Consider the following 13,151-nt stretch of genomic DNA (forward strand, 5'->3'; position numbering starts at 1 on the left):
GAACTGTCTGCCACTTAACAGGCTATAGGCATAGTTTGGTAGGATTTCAAGGTTTACCTAATTCCTAAACTTTTTGACCCTTCTCGGGTTGCAGCACAGGGCATTGTCAAATTGCAGGAGGGTGTTCTTTCAGTTCACTATTGCTGATTAATTTGAACAATTTCAAGTAATTTAAGATCTTGTTTCCCATTTTTTTATCCTATTTTCCAAACGTTTCTTTCCTTAACCTTGGACACAGCGTGACAGACTGATAGCCTCAAGCCCATTTCATTGTGATCAAAAGAAGCAGCCAGAACCAAAACTTCGGGTCATACCAAAGACTGGAGCCAACGTTTGTCTTCCAACAATAAACATTAGTGAATATTTAACGGGTTCTAGTTTGTGTTTAAAAACTTACCAGGAACGGACATTGAATCCTGGCTTGAAAAATTCAATCAGAGCAAAGTACAAAGGTAAAAACTGTATCAAAAGGAACCGAAGGCAAAAAAGTGAGAGTGAACCTAAGGAGAGTGAAGTTAAAGTGAGTACAAGGAGTGAATTGGAGGAGAACTGCAGGAAATTTGAAGACAGTGGTGAAGAGAGGATCGATGATTATAGTACAACTATGGAAAGACTGAATTGTTCAATTGATTGTGCGAGTGATTTGGACATCAACGCGGCAGCTGTTGAAAGCATACTTTCACTTCAACAAACTTTGGACAGCGTAACTAACACTGTAGACAAGATCTCTGAGTGTAGGACCAAAGATATCATTGTGAACCATGTGTTGAATCCAAAAACAGAAACTAGTTCGGGAGGTGAAGAAAAACCTAGTGAAACCAAATGTGTGGAAGAAATACCAAAAAAAGAACATCCTAGTACAAGTGAAGCCACGAAGTGCAAAGTGAAAACTAATGATTCTTGTAGTTCGGAAGTGGATAACTGTGATGAAAATGAACAGAAGATCTCTGAAGAAAAGATTTCCCAAATACGTGAAGGTTGGACTGTAGAAAATGCTGTCACCATTACAATAGGTGAACTTTATTTAATGGTAATGGAATTTCTTTATATTTTTCATTCATGTTGTTTTATATTATTGTTGGGATTGTTTCATCAACTTCAAAACAAGTTGAATATAGATCAGAAAATGTGTTGTTGGATCCAAAACACAAGGTTGGGTTGTAGTATATAAACAGGGCAGTATATTGCAAGTAACAGAATAGTATATTTAAACATAGGAAAAGATATTCCATTTTCTCATCACAGACTGCAATCAATTTGTCTTGAATATGATCAGCATGTAGGTGATCACAATGTTGAATGCATTACTCCAAGTGCCAAAGGAAAGCCTGCATCATATGAATTAGCATGACCAAGGGAATTTCTTGCACGGCTTCTCGGTCCTTAAGGTCAGCCAGTGTTGGAGGCCATGTAATGAACACTTAACTCCTCTGGTACCCCACAAGAAGATGTCAAAATGGACAAATCTGGCGACTGTGCTTGCCAGTTGTCTCCACATCTCGAAATCAATCGGCTGCAAAACAACCATTGAATGGCAGGTGGTAGGAGCTGTTGCCCCTGTTGTAACCATTGTTGGCCAGCTCTGGAAGGTGAAATGCATTCCCATGTTCATTAGCAATAGCTACAGTGGAACCTTAATTTTACGTTTTACAGGGAACCAAGCTGAAGAAACTTAAAATACGGGGAAAATATAAAATCAAGAATTTTTTTGAAACCTTTTGCTTTGTTGGAACCATCAACCTTGAATGTATAATGGAAATGTAAAGTCGGGGTTCCACAGTAATTGCATTGACAGTATGGCCAATATGAGAATCAAATCAAATTATTCATTCTGTGATGATTGATTGAGTTGGTGTTTTAAGTTCACTTTGTGCACAGTAAGGCTAATCGGGACGACCTACAGTTTAAAGTGGGATCCAAACCACTAGGCTATATGCCTCCACCGGGAATCAAACCTGGGACCCCTTGATTACAAGGCGACGACGCTACTAGTGCGCCATCGGGGAGGCATTCATTTACTTATGTTTGCATAGTGTATTTAAATGTTTTCTTCTATTACAGAATACTGCCCTTTTTATATCCTACTATTCATTTTTCCCCACGTTTCTACAAGAGACACAACCAAGAAAAAGGCAATTTCCTATCTATGCTGTGCATAAAAAGGGCTACCTAAAGTATTAAACAAATCTTCCTCATTGCAAATAACATGGTCTTTGAGATTAAGAAAATATCTCAAGTCAAGTACGAGTAATAATTGGTTTTAAAATTTCAAAACATTAAATATCATGATAACTTGTTCAGATTGTTTCTATGGAGCCACCTCGTAAATATACTCCGAGAAATTGTTGTCAGATACATTATTATACTCAATTTTTACAAGCATTTTTTTTAAATTTGTTTTTTTGTTTTATTTTCTAATATAAATAAGTTAACAGAGTACTTTTAATTTAGTGAGATTTGTAATTTTATGTTATGACCATACATATATTTTATTTTACAGAATCCTGACTTTATATTCCTAGATTTACATTTACAAATTTTTAATTTCTATGGTGTCAGGCCCTTGAAACGTGTTCATTTGAGAACAAGTCAGAACCATTGTCAGTAATATTCAGAGAACTATCTTCTCTTAATTGTAGTTTGGTAGTGAAGGGAAGATCCAATTGGAATACAAGTGGGACTTTTGTGCTAGCCAGCAACAGGCATGTCCTAAAGAAGAGGAGACCCTACCTGTGGAACCTGATTCTACATTCAGCTCAAAGGAAAGCAGTGACAACACTTTAAGTAGAGTGAATGAGGTGGAACTGAAAACTAAAATTAACTCCATTGCGGCAGTTCTTCAGAAACTTGCATCGTTGGCAAAAATGAATCTGAAGAAACTAAAGGTAAGGTATCTATCTGAAAACTGCTTTTGTGTTTTACTGATTAATTATTTATGGACTTTAGGCCAGTTAGTTAGGGTTTTTTTATTTACTTTTAGCTACGCTATTGGACAAAGACATACGTAGTGAGAACAAAAGTATCATCACTTTTAATCAGCCTGAATGTTTCTCTATGGAAAAAAATTTGTTTCTGCCTTGTTTTCCTTTTTCATGCAACTGATTCATTTCAAAGATCTGCTGCCTTCATTATCATAGGTAATCACATCTGGGACTGAGGTAGTGTCATGTGACTGCATTGTTTACATTTGGCTTCATAACTTTGTAATTAGTCATTTGACCTACTGACTGGTTTGGTTTATTTTACTTCACTTTTCTGCCACTTTTGGCCAATTGCAAAGGTGAGGATGAGTGGTGATATGATGAAATTGATGAAAAGGCACTTACAAAGAACACCCATGCCCAGGTCGGTATTTAAACCTGGGACCCCTGACATTGTAGTGCACTGTGAATAATCACTCTGCCATTGAGGTCTGCAACTAATCATGCAAGAATACAAAGACCAATGTCGAAACAATACATTTTTGTCCAGTGTTATCGTACCATTTAGCTTACCATAACTTTCTACAAGGGCTGCTGGAAAAGTTTCTGCAATCAATATGAAATAAGATGTGAAATTTTAAAAATGGCTTTATTGTTTTTCAAATATTGACCCTTAAGATCGATACACTTTTGCATACGCTCAAACCAAATTTGAAAGCATTTTTTCCACTGAAGCTGATACCTCAGAAACCGCTGTTCGGAATGCGTCAACAGCTGCTTCATGCGACACAAATAGCTCACCACACATCTTATGTTTCATGTGTGGGAACAAGAAGAAGTCGTTAGGTGATAAATCAGGTGAGTACGGACAGTGAGTCATTAATTCGACATTTTTCTTCTTTTGCTCTACAGCCCTTCGTGGGCTCTGGCATCCCAAACAATCTTCCTCCACCTCGTTCTATCTTGAGCTACATTTTTCCAATTACGTATATTCATCCTTCTCAAATCTTCCTCAACCACATCGATCCATCTTCCCCTCGGTCTTCCTTTTGGCCTTGTTCCCCACAATTTCTGATTAAATCCCAGGCGTGGTAACCTATCCTCTTCCATTCTCATCAGATGTCCTGCCCATCTTAAGCGTTGAGATTTTATATATCTCACCACATGTTCATATTGAATCAATCCTTCTAACTCCATATTATTCCTAATTCTATAGGATCCATCTTCATTCCTAACAGGGCCAAAGATCTTACGTAATATCTTCCTTTCAAAACACATTACCTTGCTTTCTGCTTTAGATGTAAGTTTCCAAGATTCTGCACCATATGCTATAACTGGTCTAATAAGTGTCCTATACAGTCTTAATTTTGTGTTCCTATAGAGTTTTTTTGACTTAAATAATTCTATATGTGCATAATACTGTCTATTTCCAGCCTGTATCCTTTGGTTAACAATCTCTTCTTCTTCTATGTTGTTATGTAGAAGAGCTCCAAGGTAAGTAAAAGTGGGTACTCCCTCAAAGTGATATGTACCTACATTCAAAGCCAGAGAGTTTCGTCTGGCTGGCGATCTGGACATTCTCATATATCTTGTTTTAGTTTCATTAATTAATACTCCTATTTCTCTGGATTTACTATCCATCTTTAAAAAAGTGCTTTTAAGATCTGCAAGTGTCCTTGATATTATCACAATATCGTCAGCATAAGCAAGTATCTGTGTTGTTTTGTAGAATATACTCCCCCTTTTTTGCAGTGGACTGATAATATCATGTAGTACAATAATGAAAATTAGGGTGGACAGAGCATCCCCTTGTCTCACTCCTGTTTCTATGTTAATGATTGGTGAGACTTCTCCCTGCACCATAACTCCCGCTGTTGTATTTTCCAATGTTACCTTTATCAATCTTATTAATTTATCTGGAAATCCTACTTTCTTGAATACTTTCATGATCCCAGCTCTGTGTAAGCTATCAAATGCTCGTTGATAGTCTATAAATAAGAAGTGTAGATCTATATTTTGCTCATAGAATTTTTCCATAATTTGAGATATGGTGAAGATGTGATCTATGGTAGATCTATTTGGACGGAATCCACATTGATATTCCCCTAGGATTTCTTCTGCCTGCTTAGATGCTCTCATATATAGGATATTGGAAAATATTTTGTATCCAATATTTAATAGTGTTACTCCCCTGTAGTTGCCACAATTCCTTTTATCACCCTTTTTATGGATGGGGAAGATAACTCCATATTTCCAACTACATGGTATTTTCTCTTGATCCCATATCATGCAAACTAGCTCATGAACTTTCTTCCAAAGTGTTTCTCCACCCTTTTTAAATATCTCCGCAGGGAGCAAATCTTCTCCAGGTGCTTTATTATTATTTAATTTTAATATTGCACACTTTACTTCTTCAAACGATGGTCTTTGTACCTCACATTCTGTAACTTGGGTTTGGTCTTCATCTGCATTATCTGTTATATTAAATTTAGATTTATAGAGCTCCTGAAAATATTCTGACCATCTTTCCAGACATTTGGCTTGATCCGTAATAAGCTTCCCATTTTTGTCTTTACATAGGTTTAACCTTGGTTGATATCCAGTACTAAGATTTCTAACAGCTTTGTACATTTGTCTTATATTACCCTCTGTCTGATGTTCCTCTATTTTCCTTACTCGCTCCTCCATCCAATATGTCTTTTTCCTCCTACAGATTTTAGTCGCTTCCTTCCTAGCATCTTTATATGCATTCATCGATGCTCTTGTTTCTCTTTGAATCATCTTTTTCCGTAGCTCATTTTTCTTCCCTATTAGTACTCTACACTCTTCATCATACCAATCTTTTCTGTTAGATCTCTTCCTTTGCCCTAATATCTCTTCTGATGTTTCAGTCAGTTTTTTCTTCATATCATTCCATATTTCCTCAATGCTATTATTTTCATTCTCATCACTTAATTGTTGGTGTATTTGTTCCTGAAAAGCTCTCTTATCGCTGTCTTTCTTTAACTTTTCTATATCCCAACCAGTTCTCCTTTTTCCCTTGATTTTGCCTATATTAGACAATCGTTGCCGCAATATAGATTTGACTAGGAAGTGATCACTGTCACAATTGGCCCCTCTGCGTGTTTTAACGTCTATAACAGATGTGGCATATCTGCTATTCACCAGAACATGATCTATCTGGTTTGTGTATGTTCCGCCGGGAGCTCTCCAGGTGCCTTTATGAATATCTTTCCTGGGGAATTGGGTACTTTTTGCAAGCATTTTATTTTGTATACAGTATTGTATTAATCTCCAACCATTCTCACTGGTGACTGAGTGTAAAGAATTCTTTCCTGCCACTTCTTTGACTTCATATTCTCTTCCAATTTTTGCATTGAAGTCACCCATGACAAGAAGTATATCATGTCTACTTGTACTTTCATTTAATTTAACAAGTCCAACTCGTCATAGAATTTTTCCTTGTCCAGTTCTTCTGCATCCTCGTTAGGTGCGTAAGCAGAGATGATGGAGATGTTATAGAACTTGCCTTTAAGTCTAATTTTACACAGTCTGTCATTTACTGGTATAAATTCCATTAGTGATTTCCTAGCTTCTCTACTTATTATAAAGCCTGTACCCCTGTGTCCTCTGGTTTCAGCACCACTGTACAAAACTGTACAGTTTCCCTTGTCTATCTGACCACTCCCAGGCCATCTTATTTCTTGCAGTGCCAGAACATGCAACTTATATTTTATAAATTCATCAACAATTTCTGGCAGCTTCCCAGCTTGTAGCATTGTTTGCACATTCCATGTCCCCATCCTGAGATCATTTACCTTAACTCGTAGCCGTGTTCGTCTTCTGGTTTCCTTCCATATCCGAGGCTCATTGTTGGGTCTCTGAACAGCGGATATTTTCCGAGGATTGGGTCGTCAGCCCAATGCCTCAACCCCCAACCTGGAGGACCAGGATTTGTATTGGGTTTACTCCCTTAGAGAGATTGGCTTCACCACGCCTTATAGAGCTCTCTCTACCCATGGTTTTCTTTCATGGTTTTCCTTCCCTTAGCCTTTGAGTTAATCCCTACCCGCAAGGCAGCGGGGGCAGCACCTATTTAATGGCGGTGCTTACTCGCCATGTCACCAGGCCGTTATCAAGCATTGTGGTATTTACTGAGTGTAGTCTTGCCAAGAACTACACTCCCACACTCTGATAACCTGGTCGCCTCGGTTCGGGGGGACTCCGGTCTAACCGTCATGGTCCCTAATCTGCATATCTGCAGACCGTTCCGCTATCCACCACCCTGCGGACCCGCCCAGTAGCTGAGGCTCGCCCTGGGTAATTCGACATTTTTACTGGACAAAAAATTAACAGTTTGGTGTGCTGAGTGGAAACTGGCGTTGTCGTGGTGAAGAATAATGCGACGATTTGGGTTTGTTTTATGCAATTCATTGATGACTTCTGGCAAACAAATTGTTGTATACCACTCAGCATTTACCATCCTTCGATCATCTGAAGCTATTGTTGCCACATGTCTGGTATAAAATCATTTGCTTGGCAGCACTCCTCGAACGAACAACTTTTGTTGGTTTCGGCTCACTTTGAAACACCCAAACAGTGGATTGCTGTTTAGTTTCAGGTTCGTATGAATAGATCCAAGTTCCGTGTCCTGTAACGATGTAGTACACCAAATTTGACTTGCCTCGGTTGAATTTTTTGAGCATTTCTTTATACCAATTTACACGAGCCTGTTTTTGAGCTTTGGTCAAGTTGCATGGGATCCAACGGCTTGAAAGTTTCTGTACGTTCAGATGACCATGCAAAATCGTATGTATTGCTTTCATGTCAATGTTCAAGGATGCCTGAATCTCACGGTATGTCACATGCCGATCTCTCTCAATCATTTCATGCACAGCATCAACATTACTGGCAACTACAAGACGTGGATGGATGATCTTCACGAAATTCATCACTGAGAAATGTGCGACCATGCTGGAATTCGGAAAACCAATTGTACACAGTCCTATTGGATGGTGCTTCATCCCCAAAAGTCAAATGAAGTCACTCGATTCATTGTTTCGGTGTTAAACTACATCTGAAATCATAAAAAAACCATTTCCTGAAAGTGTTCACGAGAAATTTCCATTTCTCACACGAAACTACTACTTCAAACTGCTGTAAAAAATAAACAAATAAGCTTAAACAAACAATCAAAGATAATTTAAACATAAAAACGGTCTATTCTTCCGATTTTTATAATAGCGGAACACTAGCGCCACTGTTGGTGGTAGTTTGCAGAAATTTTTCTAGCAGCCCTCGTAAATGTAAAATAACATAGCATGTAATGTTTGTAAGATTGAATACGCTTTGTGTGTGCAATAAGTATTTGATTTCAGTTATTTACTTCCATATTTAATCCTTATTTAGATGTCCTGTCCTTGTGGCCATGTGTGTTCCGGCTCTACTAAGACATCAGTATCTCGACCTAGAGTGGCAGCTACGAAAATTAATAAATCAAGTGTTACTACTGACAGTTCTGAGGTAAGGATTGTTTGTTGTTATGTAAGTTTTGAAAGTGTAAACCTGTAGCTTGAGGAAAGAATAGTGTATATGCCACTGTGGCTTATTTCATTATCAAATTCTGGAACTAGTTTCTTCATGCTATTCATATGCTTTATTTGTTTCCAAAACATGTAAAAATTACCAAACACCTTTCAAAAACAAAGGTATCCAACATGCATAATTTACACAGTGCAATTGCTTCTACCATAAATCTTATGAAAAATTACTTATCTACACAGCATGTTTTGCCACTTTTTTTGTCTCAATTTCAAAATTATTCATTCACCATTGTCTGTGTAGCCACATAGGTTAAGGTAAAAAAAAAAAAGTAAATTTCCCAGGCATAAGGCGTGGTGCCATGAAGGCACATTTAGGGGATGTGGGGGTAGGGTCCCACACATTCTAGATTTGGGCCATTTTGGAGGTGACGTGATCAGCACCATGCTCCAGCTGCCTTTACCCCCCCCCCCTCAGGTTGTACTCCGGTACCCATTGATTTGAGGGTGGGTGAGCCTCAGAGCCACTTTGTGCAGGGACAAGGCTGGAAAAATTCTGACCTTATATCACCCACCCCGGAAATCGAACCCAGGTGTGTCACATGGCAGCCAGGTGCCCTATCAACTAGACCACTAGATTTTTTTTTATTAAAACATGCCACATACGTTACAAAATTTTAATAAAAAGCATTTGAGTACCTTACTGTGGTATAGCTCATGGTGAATCTAACATTTTGACCAAATCACCATTGGTGTTATTAATGAAAAGCAAATTAAAAATGTAGAGGTTATAATGAAGAGTAAACCAGGCAGTGTTATGTTTCAAGTAACTGTAAGAAATAAATTGACTATTTGAATATAATTATCTGCGAGAGTATTGGTTCAGGTGATAGCTCTAGTCATTTTTAAATAAGGTATATGCTGTGGAATTAGTTCTGTGACTTGAAAAACATCAGACGTTCATTGGTGTATGCACACATGCATGAGGAAGGGGGGAGGCATCTGTGAGAGAGAGAGAGAGAGAGGGGGTGAGGGTGTAGGTGTTGAAGGTATGTTATATTCTTGTATACTGCAAGACAACGATATTACCAGGTGCCCATCTTTATGTTCATTCACTTTTACACAATCTGAGGATAAGAAATTTACTAGTAAGCAGAGAAAAGTCCCATCGCTGCAGTTGCTAGAACAATGGAAAAGTTTCGAGTTGTGGTTGAGCCTGCACTTTTCACTTAAAATTTTGATGTAGTACATCTCCTGTGTGACAAATTATAAAGTATAAAGAAGCAATTTATAAATTGCACAATTTGATTTGACTTTTGTTATGTTACGTTGCTTTTTTTTTTGCCACTATTGGCTGAGAATGAGTGGCTGTGATTCGAACATGGGACCCCTGGCATCATAGTGCACAGTGCTAGAGGTCGGCAAATATCTATACTAGCATTAGTGCAATTCCTTTCCTTATAAACATGGATCATGTAAGAAAAAAATAAAGGAAAAGACTCTTGGACCTGGTAATATTTATGCCTATCAGTGTACTTTGTTACCTTTATTCCATCACAATGTTAATTTCTGTATCATTATATTAAAGTTATGAGTAATTATCTTGTATCTTACAGAAACATGAAACTGATCTTGCAAAGGAGAAAGTTGAAGAGAAAGAAGTGAAAACTGTAAACAAGATTACAATTCCAAACCCTGTACTGAGGCCTGTCAACACAACACTTCCAGTACTGCATGATGGTGTATTCAGGAGGCCACTGCTTGCACCCTCGCAGAGGAAAACTCTAGTGAAACCAGGTGCCGAGGAAGCTTTCAAAGCTCAGTTGGATGTAAGTAGACTTTTCAAATGTTTTACTTTGCTTGACTCAAGAAACTAATGTATGCCTTGTGCTGGAAAATACATTATTACAGTATTCACTGTCTCTTTTCTAAGCATTATAATGGGTAATATTTCACAAACTTCTTGTCTGCATTGTCTGACCCAGTGGATTTGGAAGGAATGAAATGCTTTGTGGGTTACATGGTTTGTTAAAAGAGATAGATGTAGGGCTTTTCGCTAAAGCTTCACCACGTCAGAGTTAATTGGGATTGACAGAGTAATCAACTTAAAATTATCACCCAGAAGTCAACCTCACTTCCAGGGTTTGCAACGATACTTCACACTGAATATATATTGTACGCGAAGGATGAGCAGACTTCAACACAATTTTAAAATTAAATTGCAAGTCCTCAGGGCTCAACTGGTGTTCATAATGTTATTATACTTACATTGCAAGAATTAAACAACACAACTCAACTTCCAATATATTATTTCACTTTATAACATTTGATATAAACTCATTTTCGATTTCTGACACAAGACATTTTAAGTCAATCTTCTTACATATAACAAAAACGAATCAAAATCAATCAACAACTTAAAACAAATATCGACATTGATACAGCATTCTTAATCTCAATAGTTCCCTGTTAATTTTATAAATATGTACGCAATAGAAATAGAGTAAATCTTAGTTATTTGTGAATGTAGAAGACAGTCACAGGTTTAATGGGTGACCTTGCATGTAGTACACCCAAACGTCAACCTCACTTCCACGTACTACACCCTGGACTGCATTTTGCAGACTAACAAGGCTCTGGCGACTGGCACAATGGCGAGTATAATTTTGTGTGTTGTCCTGTTTTTTGTCCTTGTGTGTGCTGAGTGCCCCTTTACAGCCTCAGCTTTTAACGAAAGTGAGAATGTTTTAATATTTTAGTAACACGACACTGCAATTATGCTATTTTAGTTATGGTAAGGGGCTGGACCCCGTATAATGTGACGGGTGCAAAATAGCCTAAGTTCTGATGCACCCAAAATTTAAATTCAAATTCAAAAATTCAACCTCACTTCCACATAGTACATCCCAGTAGCTGCAATATTGTAGGCCAACGGAGCTCTGGGGTCTGGACTTACTGTCAACATACTCCTCTCTAGGGCTGTGTTTTGTCCTTATATGTGCTGAGCACTCCTTTACAGCCTCAGCTTTTAACCTAGGTAAGGAGATTTTAATCCACAGACACACGTTGATTTTAGCTTTGGTTAGTGCTTGACTGCATATAATGTGATGGGTGCAATAATCTACGTGCTGGTGCACCCCCTTTCCCCATCCTGTGTTCGGCGCCTCTCTACATATGACACAATACACTACCCTGAAAATTGGCACAGAACAAGTCTGAAACATTGATGATATAAAAAACCAGATACAGTAGTTAAAAGTCCAAACAATTCATCATGAATCAACCACAACTGATCAGTTACAAAAAAACTGTTTTATACATCCAGAGTTCTCACTGACGTGGAAGAGTCCGGAAATTTTGCACAAACATTCTTGGAAACTCTGGCAATATCGTACTATTTACTACTTACTTACTTAGTCGATCCTCTTCTACCTTGCGGTGTTGAGGTTTCCCAGAGGGTCTTCCATCGGATTCTGTCTCGGGCCAGCTCCTTTGCTCTCCTCCACTCTCCTCCTCTAGCCTCTACAGCCACCTTCACATCTTCTTCCCATGTTCTTCTGAGTTTCCTGCGTGGTCTTGCTCCTTGCATCTTAGCATTCAAAGCTTGTTTAGCTATTCTGGAGTCTTCCATTCTTTGTATGTGCCCAAACCATCGTAACTGGTTGTGTTTGATTCTCTCAAGCACTGGTGATACGCCCAGGCTAGCTCTAATGGTCTGATTCCTAATTTTGTCTCTTCTTGTTTTCCCTTCTATTTTACGGAGAAATCTCATTTCTGAAGCCTGTATTTTACTCCTATGTTTATTTGTCAATGTCCAGGTTTCACTACCATAAAGTAATGTAGGTAAATATATCACTTTATACACACTGATTTTCGTAGTTTTGGTCACTAATGGATTATTTAGGAAATTTCTCTTTAGCGCATTAAAGAGTCTCCCTGAGGCTTGGGATCGAGCTATAATTTCACCATCTATTCTGCCATCTTGTTGCACTATAACCCCGAGGTATTTAAAATCTGTAGTCTGTTCTAATGTTGTTCCATTATTCAAAGCAATCTGATGTATATTTGGCTGTCGTGCCATCATCATGGTCTGAGTCTTTTTATCATTTATCTTCATGCCCCTCTTTTTTAACTCTTTTTCCCAAATTCTCACGTTCTTTTGTAAATTTCTTTCGGAATCTCCCTATATTAGTATGTCATCGGCGAAGGCACAATGGTTTATATACAGTGTGTCCGTAAAGTCATGGTGCACTTTTTACCGGTCACAGGAAAGCAACAAAACAAGATAGAAATGTGAAATCTTCACCAAATAAAAGAAAAACTCTCCAAGTTTCCGTACTATGATGCGCAAGCGTGTGCGCACACAGGTGATGACGCAACACCACGAACTGCGCAGCAGCGGATCAGCCCTCGCCCACACCAGTCTAGATGTGGACTGTACAGAGGCGCTTCGTTGTACACGCAACGATATTCACGTTGCACTTTGCTCACGGATTCGAACTTCGCAAGTCACAGAACACACTGGACTTTCCTCTGTACTGTCCACATCTCGACTGGTGTGGGCGAGGGCTGATCCGCCGCTGTGCAGTTCGTGGTGTTGCGTCATCACCTGTGTGCGCACACGCTTGCGCATCATAGTACGGAAACTTGGAGAGTTTTCCTTTTATTTGGTAAAGATTTCACATTTCTA

General features: G+C 38.5%; 1 protein-coding gene across 1 annotated transcript in view; it reads left to right on the forward strand.

Moving 5' to 3' along the window:
* The window catches only part of crm (cramped chromatin regulator), a 54,844-nt gene that overhangs the window by 23,990 nt on the left and 17,703 nt on the right, over positions 1-13,151 (forward strand). Inside the window, exons 7-10 of the mRNA XM_083136027.1 lie at positions 239-1,030; positions 2,640-2,885; positions 8,331-8,444; positions 10,078-10,290. Coding sequence (XP_082992153.1) covers positions 239-1,030; positions 2,640-2,885; positions 8,331-8,444; positions 10,078-10,290 — 1,365 coding nt within the window. The remainder of the gene's footprint in view (positions 1-238; positions 1,031-2,639; positions 2,886-8,330; positions 8,445-10,077; positions 10,291-13,151) is intronic.

Source organism: Lepisma saccharinum, chromosome 1 (assembly GCF_977018435.1).
Source record: "Lepisma saccharinum chromosome 1, izLepSacc3.1, whole genome shotgun sequence".
NCBI classification, from domain to species: domain Eukaryota; kingdom Metazoa; phylum Arthropoda; class Insecta; order Zygentoma; family Lepismatidae; genus Lepisma; species Lepisma saccharinum.